This window comes from Fusarium solani, assembly GCF_023522795.1.
Source record: "Fusarium solani strain SB1 chromosome Unknown bctg00000002, whole genome shotgun sequence".
NCBI classification, from domain to species: domain Eukaryota; kingdom Fungi; phylum Ascomycota; class Sordariomycetes; order Hypocreales; family Nectriaceae; genus Fusarium; species Fusarium solani.
Genome location: NW_027072155.1, coordinates 4,643,015 through 4,655,580, shown reverse-complemented (window position 1 = coordinate 4,655,580; position 12,566 = coordinate 4,643,015). Strand labels below are relative to the sequence as shown.

The window sequence follows — 12,566 nt, the reverse complement described above, 5'->3', positions numbered from 1 at the left end:
GTTGAGTTGATTGCAGAATGAGGAATCCACTCAGGTCAGCGTCAGCCAACGGTATTGGATGTCGACACAGCCTCGTCGTCCACTCAGAGTCACGTGGGCTGAATAGGACAGGGGTTGTCGTCTCCGCCTTGTCAACGTCAGCCAGACACTTCCACTGCACATTACCAACACACAAGAATCATGCACCTCATCATAGGTCCCCCAAAAAATGGATCTTTTGGATCTCACTGCCGCTGAGCTTTCGCAAAAATGTCTGGACCTGTTTGACCGATGCCTCGGCTCTCCATCTCAGACCAAGGATGATGGGAAGAACCAACCCTCAGAAGATCAACCTGAAGCGACGTCAGCGGATGAACGCCTCGAGTACAAACTAGCAGACTTTAATCTTTGGATCGATGGCATCGGGGCACTGGCTTCTGCAAGAGCTGCGCTCGACTGGAGGCTCAATGAACGGCTCATTGACCTAGCGCTGGTCAAAGGAAACCTGGTAATGCTGTACCAGTCCTTGGAAGACTACGCAGACTTGCAAGAAAAGCACCAGACTCTCGATGAAGCCCTGCTAGATATCGAGTCGGCTCTGGGAAGTCTCGCATCCCTTGCACTGGCTGTCCGACGCACTGGAAAGCGGTCGCGACTTCATAAAGCCGATCGCCTCTTCAATGAGGAAGAACACTGCGAGCTGAAGCGACACCTGGAGTGCATTGCGGTTCTACGGCCTGAGGAAAGAGGATATAGCAACCACAGGTTCAGGCAGAAGCTCGAGGCATTAACGCCCATCCAACAGCGTCTGGTGGTAGCCAACTTGCGACGAAGAAATCGTTTTCTGCAGGCTCGACGACATTCAACTGGTCTCAAACGGCGCAAACCCGAATTATCATCCACTTCAGAGGATGCTATCAACCAATTACATCAACCAATCGCCTCGCCAGACTTGGAGATTCCCATTCCCATCCATCCTGTTATCGAGCAACCACCTAAGCTCCCCAAAAGCAGCGATGCTCCCACAATATCAGGGACGTCAGCCTCAGTCCCCGAAAGTAAACTCAGATATACCGACCCAGCACTCAAGAAGCCAGAGGCCTTGACACCCAGAACCGAGGTTACACGTATCACGGCAACCGCTCACTATCCGCGACCCCAACTACCTGACGATAGCCAGCACATGTTTCAATGCCCTTGCTGCTACCAGACCTTGCCAGTTCAAGACGTGAAGACGAATCCTAGATGGAGGTGAGTTGCATTTCTGTATGTCGCCCCAGCTATTTCTGATATTGGTCATCAGGAAGCACTTGAGTGAGGACATCTGTCCATACACCTGCGTCGCCGAGGACTGTCCCACTCCGGACGTCTACTACAGCACAAGAACGGCGCTAGAACGACACATTCGGCAAGACCACTCACCTGCCTGGCAATGCCCTCTATGTGAGGATGAACCACAGTTCACCTCCATGACGGACATGATGGAGCATCTCATGGCCTCACACCAGGACGCTGCTGAAGGAGACGGCATCTCTACACTCATATCTCTCTCCACGCAGAGAAAGATAGGTATAGAGGCGTGTCCACTTTGTGATGTGGAAGGAATTGTTGACTCTCCGGAGTTGATCGACCATGTCTTGGAGCATGTTCATGATTTCTCTCTTCGTTCACTTCCATGGCCAAGGTCAAGTCATATCAACCTTGGAGGTGAGGTGGGAACTTTCGACCTCGGGCATAGCAAATGTCCCTCTGTGATCCAGTGGCTGAGCGGCTTATCGGATGTGGAAGGCCACAAACGTCTACAATTATCCCAGTTCGATCACAATCGAGTCGCCATAGTGGAGAGCCAGATACCTCCCTCCCAAGATTACGATCTTCCGGGCGAGATTTGCTTTGCGGATGAGCATGGAGATGAATCGGCTGCTGCTGAGACAGACATCTCACGACTTACTCAAGAAACGCTTTCAAGCTCCGAAATGACCAACAATGCCGAAGATGTAACCCAGGATCCTGATAGTCCTCCCATCGAACAGCCAGCAGACAAAGGTGAAAACAAAGCTGCCCCTGAGAGCACAACCTCACGGTTCCGGAACAGAATCAGAAAGGTCTTCAACCTAGGAACTGCGAAACCAGGCTCCAGTGATGCGCCAAAATCTGCGGCTACGCAACAAGACTTGAAGAGCAACACCGATCCACATCCCCCCATGTACAGAGCCGCTGTCGACTTGTTTAATCGTCTAAAGGACCAGGAAGAGACGCTCTCGATAATCGCTTTTAACAGATTTCTCAGGCAACAGCATCCGTCGGGTCACGAATACGACGAGGTTTTCTCCATCAAAGAAACATACGGCTTTTCTGCGTTCTACAAGGCCTGGTTGGAGTTAGGTACCAGCGCCCAAGGGCCTCTCCAGCCAAAAGACCTTTCCAGGCCCTTGACCAACTACTTCATCAGCAGCAGCCACAACACCTACCTCAGCGGAAACCGAAACCAAACCGCCTCCAGGGCCAGTGCTGAGGCATATCGAGATGTATAGGATCCCCAATGGGATTTTTCATGTTGAAGCTAACGTTCTGGCTCTAGATTCTCATGCAAGGATGCCGATGTGTTGAGATTGACGTTTGGAACGGAGATTCCGTTGAGCCAAAGACGCAAGACCCTCCCCGAGACCATCAGCCAGACACCTCAGTAAGCAGGGTCAGGAAACTGCGCAAAAAACGACCGCAGCTAGAACTCGGCGAGCCCATAGTCACTCATGGCTGGAATTTAACTGCCCCGTGCGGCTTCCGTGAAGTATGTTCCGTCATTGGAACTTCGGCCTTCGTGAACAACGATCTACCCGTCATAGTCAGTCTCGAGGTGCATGCAGATGCCGAGCAGCAGGAGATAATGGTGAGGATCATGAAGGAGGAATGGGGGGACCTTCTTCTTGATGAACCTCTTGAGGCTTATGATCCGAGATTCCGTCTTCCAATGTTGGGTGATCTGAGGCGCAAAATCCTCGTCAAGGTGAAGAAGAGCCCTGCTCGCGTCATCAAGAACGATCCCTCGAGCGACTCAGAAAGCTCGATCCAGGGCCTAAACCCCTTGAGCGACTCGAATCCTAAAGCAAAGTCATCCAGGATTGGCATCTGCCAGGCCCTCAGCGATCTTGCCATTTACACACACAGCGAGGCATTCCGCAACTTTGATACCCCTGCAGCGAAAAAACCGTCTCACATCTTTTCCATCAACGAAGCGAAACTGCTTGAGCTCAGTGGGACGGGTGAGACTAGGGTGTTTTCTCACAACAAACACTACTTTATGCGTTGCTTCCCATCGGGACACAGGTTCGACTCATCCAACCCTGATCCATCCCTCTTCTGGAAGCTAGGCGTCCAGATGGTGCACCTGAACTGGCAGATCGAGGATGAGGGCATGATGCTCCATCGTGGCATGTTTGCCGACGAGGATGGGTGGGTTCTCAAACCGACCGGGTATCGAAGCACCGATAAGAATATCGGAACTTGGCATGGCGCCATACCCAGGGGCATAATGGATATTGGCATCACTGTCTTCTCCGGATTCGACATCCCGGAGAGTGATGAAGATGAGCAAGACAGCAGCGGCCACGGGAAGAGAGTTTTTCGTCCTCAGGTCAAGGTCGAGCTCCACTGTGTCCAGGATGACGTTGACGAGAGCAAGTACAAGTTCAAGACAGAGACCGGCAAGACGAAGGATCCCCGGTTCGGTGCCACTGGATCAGCCATTTCGTTTGTGGTCAAAAGGTCTCCGCCCGAGTTGAGCTTTCTAAGGTGAGTTTTACTTCCTTGGCCTCTGGCCGAGCTGGTATTTCCTTGTCAAGCTCTTTCGAGCCGTTCCTCTTCTGGATGAGACTATGAATATGTATCTGACAGTAACTAACCTCTTTTTCCAGATTCAAGGTCGTGGATGGCCAAAAAGCTTTTGTTCAGCCATTGTTAGGTTGGGCGTGCATCCGTCTGGACCGCCTTCGTGAAGGATATCGTGTCATCGAACTCTTTGATGTTCAAGGGCGTAAGACTTCGGGGGTTCTTTTGGTCAAGATTTTCATGGATTTAAATAAAAATAGATAGTTGGCCGCGGGAAACTCGCACCAGGCTCAGCTTCAACATAAAACTTCCAAGGTAAACTCCTATATCCTAATCACATACTGAATGAATCCTTCGTTGTCTTCCAAGCCATTGTTCTCATTCCAGCCACTTTAATTCGTGATTACCGGTGCCTTTGCGTCCCACTCATTACTCTCAACAGCATCAACGAGCCACCGTCCAACGCTCGCTCTGGTAATGGATGGCATCCACGCACAGCCCTTTCCATCTTCAGGCCAGACCTTGACGTCCTTGACGTCACCTTCGGCGAGCATACATGGTCGTGGGGAAACAAAGGGCAAGCCGCTATCGCGCACGAGCTGGTCGAGTTTGTTGTGGTCCTTGAGTCCGATGCCCATGCTTCCGTGACTAAAGATGATCTTGCCGGGAAGGTTCATAGAGCGCCAGGAGGAGCCAACACCTTGAGCTGAGTTTATGACCAGCTTAGGTTTGTAGGGGAGGTTGGCCTGCGGGATGGCGGCGAGCAAGACGTGCATGCTCGAAGTCAAGAAGTCGGGTGTAGTATCAGGACGCAGAGCCGCAAAAGGCGACTCTGAAGTGCGAACCTGGGCAAGCGCTGATATGATGGCCTTGGGAGGCTCAGGAGTTGTGAGGCCGGCGAGGACGTCGGCTTGAGAAGTGGGGGTGCCCTTGACGAGGGTGAGGTTGGTGTGGGAGGGTAGGGATGTGGTGGATGGGTTGCGGACAAGGGCGGTGACTGTGTGGCCTCTAGAGAGGGCTTCTTGGATGGCCAGAGAGCCGTTGCGGCCAGTTCCACCGATGACAAAGATGTGCATGTTGAAGTTGGGGTGTGTTTGTATGTGGGTTATTGGATAGCTTTGAGCTGAGTTGGTTATGAAGAAGAGTGTAGTTGAGAATGAAGAACAGGTGTATTTGATTGAAGTAGATGGACTTGTTGATGAGAATGAAGAGATAACTGAGAGTATCCCATCCAAACCCTTTATAGTCGAGACAAACCCATTCCTTATCCTTCATATCGGCCGATACCTTCGGCCCCGGAAACTCGGCCGTGTCGGGCTCGGACTCAGCCGACAACACAGCCTCGATCTTACGAATCGAGGCGCGGATTCTCAATTTACCGAGAGGCTGGTGCAAAAGACCGAGATTACCGTCGCTATGTTTTGTAATCCGACACGGCCGAGAGTGAGACTGTATCGGCCGAGTCTTACCACTCGGCCGGATGCTTGCCTCAGCGACGATGCTTATTGGACGAGGGAGATGATGAAGAGGCTTTTGTTTGACAAATGCGTGAAAAGATTGCAAAGGTGGCTTAGATCAAAGACCGAGACCGAGGGATTGTCCGTGCATTTGCTTTCGTATCATAGACCAATGTTCTGTATATATAGGTGGTTGAGTTGGTGGTCAAGTCAAGAACAGACATCACCAACCATCCACCTCAACCCTCACCCACCCCTCAAAGTTACCACAAGTTCAAAGTCCCAAACCCTCTTACATACAACATCACAAATCTCTCTCATCATGTCAACCACCAAAGTCGCCATCATCGGAGCCGGCCTTTCGGGCCTGACTCTAGCCCTCGCCCTCCACCAACAAGGCATTGAGGCCATCGCTTATGAACAACAGAGTGCGCCCCTGGACATTGGCGGCGCAATCATGCTATCACCCAATGCCCTTCGCATTCTTGACAAGCTTGGCGTCTTTGAGCGCATGGAACCTCGAAGCTACAAGTTTGAAGAGTCTTACTTCTTATCTCAAGACGGTAAGACAGTCGACGTCTTTGAGTTTGGATCCGTTGCCAAGTATGGCTACTCCGGCATTCGAGTCTACCGTTTCGAACTCATCAACATTCTTCTGGACTTGGTCCGTGAAGCCGGGATCCAAGTCGTATACGGCAAAAAGTTTGACCGCATCATCAGCGAGACTGAGGATAGTGTCACCTGGCTCTTCACCGATGGCTCAGAGTCCACCGCCTCTCTCCTTGTCGGCGCAGACGGCATCCACTCTCGAGTCCGATCATACATCCACCCTGACCTGCAGCCCAAGTTCACCAACATGATTGGTGTCACCGCTGCTGTGCCTACGGAGCAACTCAACATGAAGAAGGACGAATACAAGCTCCCAGCTACGTTCATGCACAACAAGCGAGGAGCTTTTGTCATTGCACCCCAGCTAGCTGATGGCTCAGAGGTTCTGATCGGCAAGCAGCGTATCTTTGCAGGAGAGGACCCTGGCCGAGACGCCTGGAAGGCCATGACATCTGACAAGACATGGTGCATCGATTTCCTACGCGAAGGCAGCGAAGATTTCCCTCCCATCGTGTCCAACGCCACCTCCAACATCTCAACCGACAAAGTCAACCTCTGGCCCTTTTATCTCCTCCCCAAACTCAACAAATGGGCATCAACCGACAAGCAGAGCCGAGTCATAATCCTCGGCGACGCAGCCCACGCAATCCCCCCCACCGCCGGCCAGGGTGTGAACCAGGCCTTTGAAGACGTCTACACCTTTGCTGGGATCCTCGGGCATCTGAAACAGAAGGAGCTTGGTGGAGCGCTAGAGAGGTGGCAGAAGGGTCGACAGGGACGAATTGACAGGGTGATTGAGCTGAATGGGGAGATTAATCAGAGGAGGTTGCCGAAGGAGGGGGATGTGGAGATGAAGCCTTTTGAGCTTGATTGGCTTTATGCGGTTGATTTGGATGAAATGGTGGAGGAGTTTGTTGGTGGGAGATGAGGACAGGGAGGGAATGAGGAAAGACAAGGAGAAGAGGCAGCCTATGGAGGAAGGACTCTCGGACTGGTAATAATAGTAGGGAAGATAGAAGAAGGGTGTCTGCTATGCAATTACTCCGCTAATTCAAGGTCAATTTCTTAATTCATTTAATTCAGTATATAACTTCGTGCGTGTTCTCGCCGTCAAAAGAGTCTTCCACTTTTTGTCTGTCTGCCTGAATCACCACCACCCACCACTCTCTCCGCCAGACAAGACAAAGAGAGGTACGCGTGCTGGTGGGGAAGCTTCTTCTTCTACCTCCTTGTCAGCGAATAGCACAGGCTGGACTATCTGTTCATTGCATGCATGGCACCTCTTCCCTCCCCTCAAGTGACCAAAAAGACAAAGGTATCGATCGCATCATCTGTCTGAAAGGAGTGCAAAAAGTCTGCCCCTAGTGAGGTTCGAACTCACGACCTTAGCATATCTTCACCAAGTAATGAAGGTATAAGAGCTACGCGCTATCCCACTGCGCCACAGGGGCCTTAGCGCTCGGCTACGCTAAAATCGTGGATCTGCAGCACTATAATACCGGCCGTGCCCCCAAAAGGATGTCTTTGAGCGACGGTCACACTAGATTTTCACCCCTTCTCAACGTTGAAGTCTTCTCATACTGGTTCACGTCTCTAGGATTGAATAGCATTGGTATTCAACATGTATCACGGTGTGAATGGAAATTTTAGCATTGGAATATTGCATCGGGGAGTTCGCCAACTGTGGCTGGAACCCGGCCCCCTTAGTTCCTCTCCTACGATCCCACGGATACACTGTCAACCTCTGACCCGGCCCGATGATCACACCTTGTCCACAAAGAATGCCTAGTATCAAACCTCATTCTAACAAGGTTCTTTCTTTTTCCCGCTCAGACCCTCTAATCCACATGTTCCATTCCCCGAAACCCATGTCAACGAGGACCCTGGATGTAACCCAAGATCCACCCTTGGTAGGGAGCTTTGACAAGGAGCTAGGTTCAACACTCGAAACCCACGAGGCCCGCTCGCGAGACTTGCCCATTCGTGTTTCGTTTAGGGCTGAACGGCCTCCGGCGTTCTTCGTTTAATGGCGTACACATCTCCCACCTTCCCTCCCAGAGCTGAAGTCAAGGGGACTTGAAACACCATGTTCATCCACCAATGGGGGAAAGGATGAACCTGATGCCAAGCCCGTTCCCATGTGTCGGGTTAAGCATGTTTCTGGCGGCTGTTCTGGACCTCTTTTTCGTATCAGGGGTTTTTCAGTTTCAGGTCGTCTGCTGAGCGCGCGGCCAAGAATCAAGACCTCGGTAAGGTGCTGGTGCTGATTGATATAAAGACCCAAGTGTTGACCTCTTGAAGTTAATCAGCAGTTCAGTTTCTCATCGTCCTTCCAAGCACTCGTTTTCTTACTCTCGCTAGCCGAGACTTTCATTCATTCGACCCCAGAGGTTATTATTCAACTTTACTTCACCAGTACACACTCTTTGCAACAACTCTCAGTCATCATGAAGGCCGTCATCTCCTTTTCCGCTGCCATTCTGGCTCTTCCCAACCTCGTCTCGGCTCACTACTTCTTCCCCCATCTCTACGTCAACAATGTCAAGTCGGCCGAGTACGAGTACGTCCGCCGCTCGACCCAGGGCTTCCAGCCTCACTTTGGCTTCGACATCCTGTCGAGCAACGAGATGAGGTGCAACACTGGAGCCCAGCCCAACGCCGGCTCTACCAAGGTTGCTGAGGTCAGCGCCGGTGACACCGTTGGCTTTGGTACCAACTTGGACGGCAACATCCAGCACCCCGGTCCCATCCAGGTCTACATGTCCCGAGCCACCAACGACGACGTCAAGTCCTACGATGGATCTGGAGACTGGTTCAAGGTCTATGAGCTCGGTGCCAACTTCCCCATGCAGGCGTCTGGCGAGAACTGGCTTATCTGGAACAAGAACCGCGTCGACTTTACCATCCCCGCTGAGGTTCCCAGCGGCGAGTATCTCGTCCGCATTGAGCATCTTGCTCTTCACCGACCCAGTGGAACCGAGTTCTACTTCAACTGCGCCCACGTCAAGGTCACCAACTCCGGCAGCGGTCAGGAGCCCGCCGACGTTGTCAAGATCCCTGGTGTCTACGACAGCAACACTGAGGGTCTCTCCCCCAACTACAGCATCTACAGCGGTGCCACTTCTTACCCCATGCCTGGACCTGCTATCTTCGGTGGCTCTGGTGCTTCCTCTAGCTCTGGTTCCGCTGCTTCTGGCTCTGGCTCTGCCACTGGCTCCGAACCTGCCGCCTCCCCTGACACCAGCGCTGCTGAGCCTGCTGCCACCGCCCCTGCTGATTCTGGATGCGGCAGCGTCCCTCAGTTCTCTCGCCGCTACTACCGCGGCAACTAAGTCAACCATGGTCTAACTGAGCATCAATCATAGTTGTTGCCCCCTGGAGGTTGGTGGAACTGATACTCGCACGACCAAGCCTTTCACTTCGTATATAATTTTTTTTATATAACTCTAAACATTCTCAATAGATCAAACGAGTGGTATTATTGCCATTCCTGTACTTAAATCACTTTGCTGGTCCGTTCAGCGTGATAAACTACTTGCCCAAATAATCTTGTGGTTCGGTGAATCGGTTTTGGCATCATACGATGCATCCCGATACCCGACGCATCACAGCTTTGACTTAAGCGCCGACGTCGAACGAAGCACCTCTCTCGCCAGGTCTGCCACCTCACTTGCAACACCCCAAGACATCTCGTAGCCGCGTCCTCCAGCGCCGTAAGCATGGATGACGTACTGTACCCCCTGGCCGTTGTCCTTGGTCTCTGTCTCAACCCTCATCCCTCCCTCTCGAGCCGGTCTTCGACCAACCACATCCTTGATGACCTTTAGTGGCCCAGGTACCTGGTTCTGACCGCATGACTCGGCAGCGATGCTCTTGGCATTGTCCAGAACTCTCTGCCGCAGCTCCAGGGATGGCTCAATACGCCAGTCGCCGGGCTCCTTGGTGCCACCAATCACTGTCCCTCCATTGAAAGATCTGGGGATGATGAAACTCCAAGAACCATCCTTCAGCTGCTTTGTGATGGTCTTGTCAGCAGCGGCGAGATTGGTCAGTACAATTTGGCCTGTTTGAACTGTCAGTGCCCGCAACTCCAAACTTTTGTGTGCCCGCGGGCCACCGAAACTTGCCTTTAATAGGAAAGCACTTGGCATCCTTGAACCCCATTCCACTCGCATTGACCACGAATAAAACTTGAGCCGCCAGTGTAAAAGCTTCCTCCTCGCTATTGAGCTCCCTCTGCAGCGTCTTTCCACCTTGGAGGATGAATTTGCGTAGCAAGTTGCTGCAGTAAAGGGGTGAGTTGATACAGTACGTATCATACTTAAATGCGAGCTTCACCCCGTCTGGAAGCTCATGAGCCTCATACTTGCGATAACCTGACAGACCAGTCTCGGCGGCAAAACTCTGAGCATCCTGCTTCAGGTAGTCGGGCGAGGGATCCTCAAGATACTCGATACCCGGGAGATGACGAATGCCGACCCAGGGTTCACTCTGGCGATGTCGTTCAAGCTCGGCAACGGTATGTTTGAGCCACTTGGCTTCCCGACGGAGCTGGGGCGTTGAGCCTGGGATGGGTCGGACGTGGGCGCCGGCCCACATGGACGCGTAGTCGGCAGAGTGGGAAATGGGAGCCCCTGGGATTGAGGTTGGCCATTCTTTGGCGACGAGGAGAACGGATGTTGACTGAGTGGTTGGAGACTCTGCGAGGAGTTGCTGGATCTTGAGGGCGCTGGTCAGGCCGATGATTCCGGCACTGACAGGTTTAGCTCAGGTCATCCAAAGGGAGAGCTCGCTCATACCCTACAACAACGACAGTAGGTTCAGTAGAGTTGGACATGTTGAAGACGGTTGATGAAGGATGGGGCGAGTCAAGAGTTAAATAAAGGGGACGAAAGATAAGAAGCGTTCAATTAGGCTGCGAATGGCATCAAGTCGGCTGTGAGGTATTATGAAGCCGAATGTGATCTGCGGGGGCTTATCGGCTTGAAATCGGCTACGAGCGGGCGAGATGATAACGAATTGGGCAGACGTTGTGCAACCGTAAATGCACGGTTCAAAGTAATTCCAGTTTAAACAAAGGCAGGTGAAAGTGCAAACGGGTTGAAGCATTCCAGGTGAGGCCGTGATCGGGATAAATCAGTCAACCGGGCACCAACAGTCATCGGAGGCGGCCGAGGCGGGGCCGAATTCGGGGAGCGGCGCCGAGATTGCCCATGGCCGGAGGAAGAAGTCGGCGAGGGGCCGTCATGAGCATGAGATCACTTGCATTGCGACGGCGGTGTCAAGAGAATGTTGGTTTGAAGTATAGATAGCGGTGAAGGAGATGCCGCTACGAGAAGAGAGCTAAAGACGTCAAGCATGGCGAGTCAGTCAGCCAGAGGCAGCTGACTCTTGCAGAGACCAAGGGCACGTTCTACGTCATGGCTTCTAGCCCAAGCCATCATGACATGAGCAGCTTCGAGCAGCTCTTATCGAGAATGGACAATTGCGATGTGAGAGGTCAAGACAAGCAAGGAATGCCATCTGTAGCAATCGACATCTTCCAGCAACTGGTAGAGGACAAGATCATGACCATCCAGTAACGGGCAGGCCGAAAACAGCTGAGAAAACAAAGACACAAAGCTGACAAGAGCATGACAAGGTTCAATCTGGGCCCTGATTACTCATGACGTTCGAGAACTCGAAATAGATAGAGGCGTTCCTAAGCATGGGCCGGTTTGGGAGGCGAAAGTTGCCAAGTTGGAAATAAGCAACTTGTGATTGGCGGAGAGGATGTGAGTCTGGGGACCTGGCCAATAAGAGAAGGGGCGATTACTGCCAGTTGGAGATACAGCAACCAAGCTCCAGAGGGAGTGGAGACACGTTCCCCAGGAGTGATCGAGTACAAATAAGTCGAGGGAGCCTCTCTTGGAAGAAGTTTAGAATCAGCATCTCAAGCACAATCTCAAGTTACCTCGACAACTCTCAAACTCTCTTCCAGCTCTCAACTTTCCCACCAAACTCCACAATCACCACACAAACCGCAAAAATGGTCGTCAACGCTCCCGCCACCTGCTGCCGCTCCGGCGACAACGCTGAATGCGCCTGTGGTACGTGACATCATCTTCAACTACAAGGACAACTAACTGACATCTTCTCCTCCAGCCCAGAAGGCCACCTGCTCGTGCGGCCAAAAGTCGGCTCTTCACTGCACATGCTCCAAGGCTTCCAGCGAGAACGCCGTCTCGGGACCCCGCTGCTCGTGCCGCGCCCGACCAGCCGGTGAATGCACCTGCGACCGAGCTTCCTCTGAAAACGTGACCGTCTCCGGTTCGACCTGTGCCTGTGGCTCGCGACCTGCTGGTATGTACACAATGTGGTCCCATACACAAAGCTTTGACTCGGTGCTAACGTGTTATGCTCAGGCGGCTGCACTTGCGAAAAGGCTTCCGATGGCGGATACAACCCTGCTAACGAGATCGACTTTACCACTCGACGATAAACACATGGTTTTATGGGCAGGGATTCGTGATTCACTGGCATAATTGTATTATGGGTCGGCGTTGGGGCATGAATGAATGGCATCTGGGTTGGGCGGCAAGGCAATCAGGGCTAAAGATAGCGAGATTTTGAGAATCAATCACAAACAATGACATTGTACTTTGTTAGCAAACGCGTGAGAAGGGATGAACTGCAGCTGGCGTCGCGATGCAG

General features: G+C 52.3%; 6 protein-coding genes across 6 annotated transcripts; 4 read left to right on the top strand and 2 right to left on the bottom strand.

Moving 5' to 3' along the window:
• Window positions 1-208: 208 nt before the first annotated feature.
• On the top strand, window positions 209-4,112 carry MRS44_005425 (uncharacterized protein; the record flags this gene model as incomplete). Its single annotated transcript, XM_065622603.1, has 6 exons — window positions 209-1,230; window positions 1,283-2,507; window positions 2,561-2,665; window positions 2,705-3,771; window positions 3,894-4,012; window positions 4,072-4,112. The coding sequence occupies 6 exons, from the start codon at window positions 209-211 to the stop codon at window positions 4,110-4,112; spliced, it is 3,579 nt and encodes a 1,192-aa protein (XP_065478675.1).
• Window positions 4,113-4,199: 87 nt separating this feature from the next.
• MRS44_005424 (uncharacterized protein) lies at window positions 4,200-4,883 on the bottom strand (the record flags this gene model as incomplete). The annotated part of the gene is made up of 1 exon (XM_046273197.2): window positions 4,200-4,883. The coding sequence occupies one exon, from the start codon at window positions 4,881-4,883 to the stop codon at window positions 4,200-4,202; it is 684 nt and encodes a 227-aa protein (XP_046124575.1).
• A 703-nt stretch (window positions 4,884-5,586) lies between these two features.
• On the top strand, window positions 5,587-6,801 carry MRS44_005423 (uncharacterized protein; the record flags this gene model as incomplete). The annotated part of the gene is made up of 1 exon (XM_046282896.2): window positions 5,587-6,801. The coding sequence occupies one exon, from the start codon at window positions 5,587-5,589 to the stop codon at window positions 6,799-6,801; it is 1,215 nt and encodes a 404-aa protein (XP_046124576.2).
• Window positions 6,802-8,320: 1,519 nt separating this feature from the next.
• On the top strand, window positions 8,321-9,205 carry MRS44_005422 (uncharacterized protein; the record flags this gene model as incomplete). Its single annotated transcript, XM_046273198.2, has 1 exon — window positions 8,321-9,205. One exon carries the CDS (start codon window positions 8,321-8,323, stop codon window positions 9,203-9,205), a length of 885 nt encoding a protein of 294 aa, XP_046124577.2.
• A 273-nt stretch (window positions 9,206-9,478) lies between these two features.
• Window positions 9,479-10,710, bottom strand: MRS44_005421 (uncharacterized protein; the record flags this gene model as incomplete). The annotated part of the gene is made up of 3 exons (XM_065622602.1): window positions 9,479-10,000; window positions 10,053-10,626; window positions 10,673-10,710. 3 exons carry the CDS (start codon window positions 10,708-10,710, stop codon window positions 9,479-9,481), a joined length of 1,134 nt encoding a protein of 377 aa, XP_065478674.1.
• Window positions 10,711-11,901: 1,191 nt separating this feature from the next.
• On the top strand, window positions 11,902-12,354 carry MRS44_005420 (uncharacterized protein; the record flags this gene model as incomplete). Its single annotated transcript, XM_046277882.2, has 3 exons — window positions 11,902-11,962; window positions 12,018-12,215; window positions 12,278-12,354. The coding sequence occupies 3 exons, from the start codon at window positions 11,902-11,904 to the stop codon at window positions 12,352-12,354; spliced, it is 336 nt and encodes a 111-aa protein (XP_046124579.2).
• Between the last annotated feature and the right edge of the window lie 212 nt (window positions 12,355-12,566).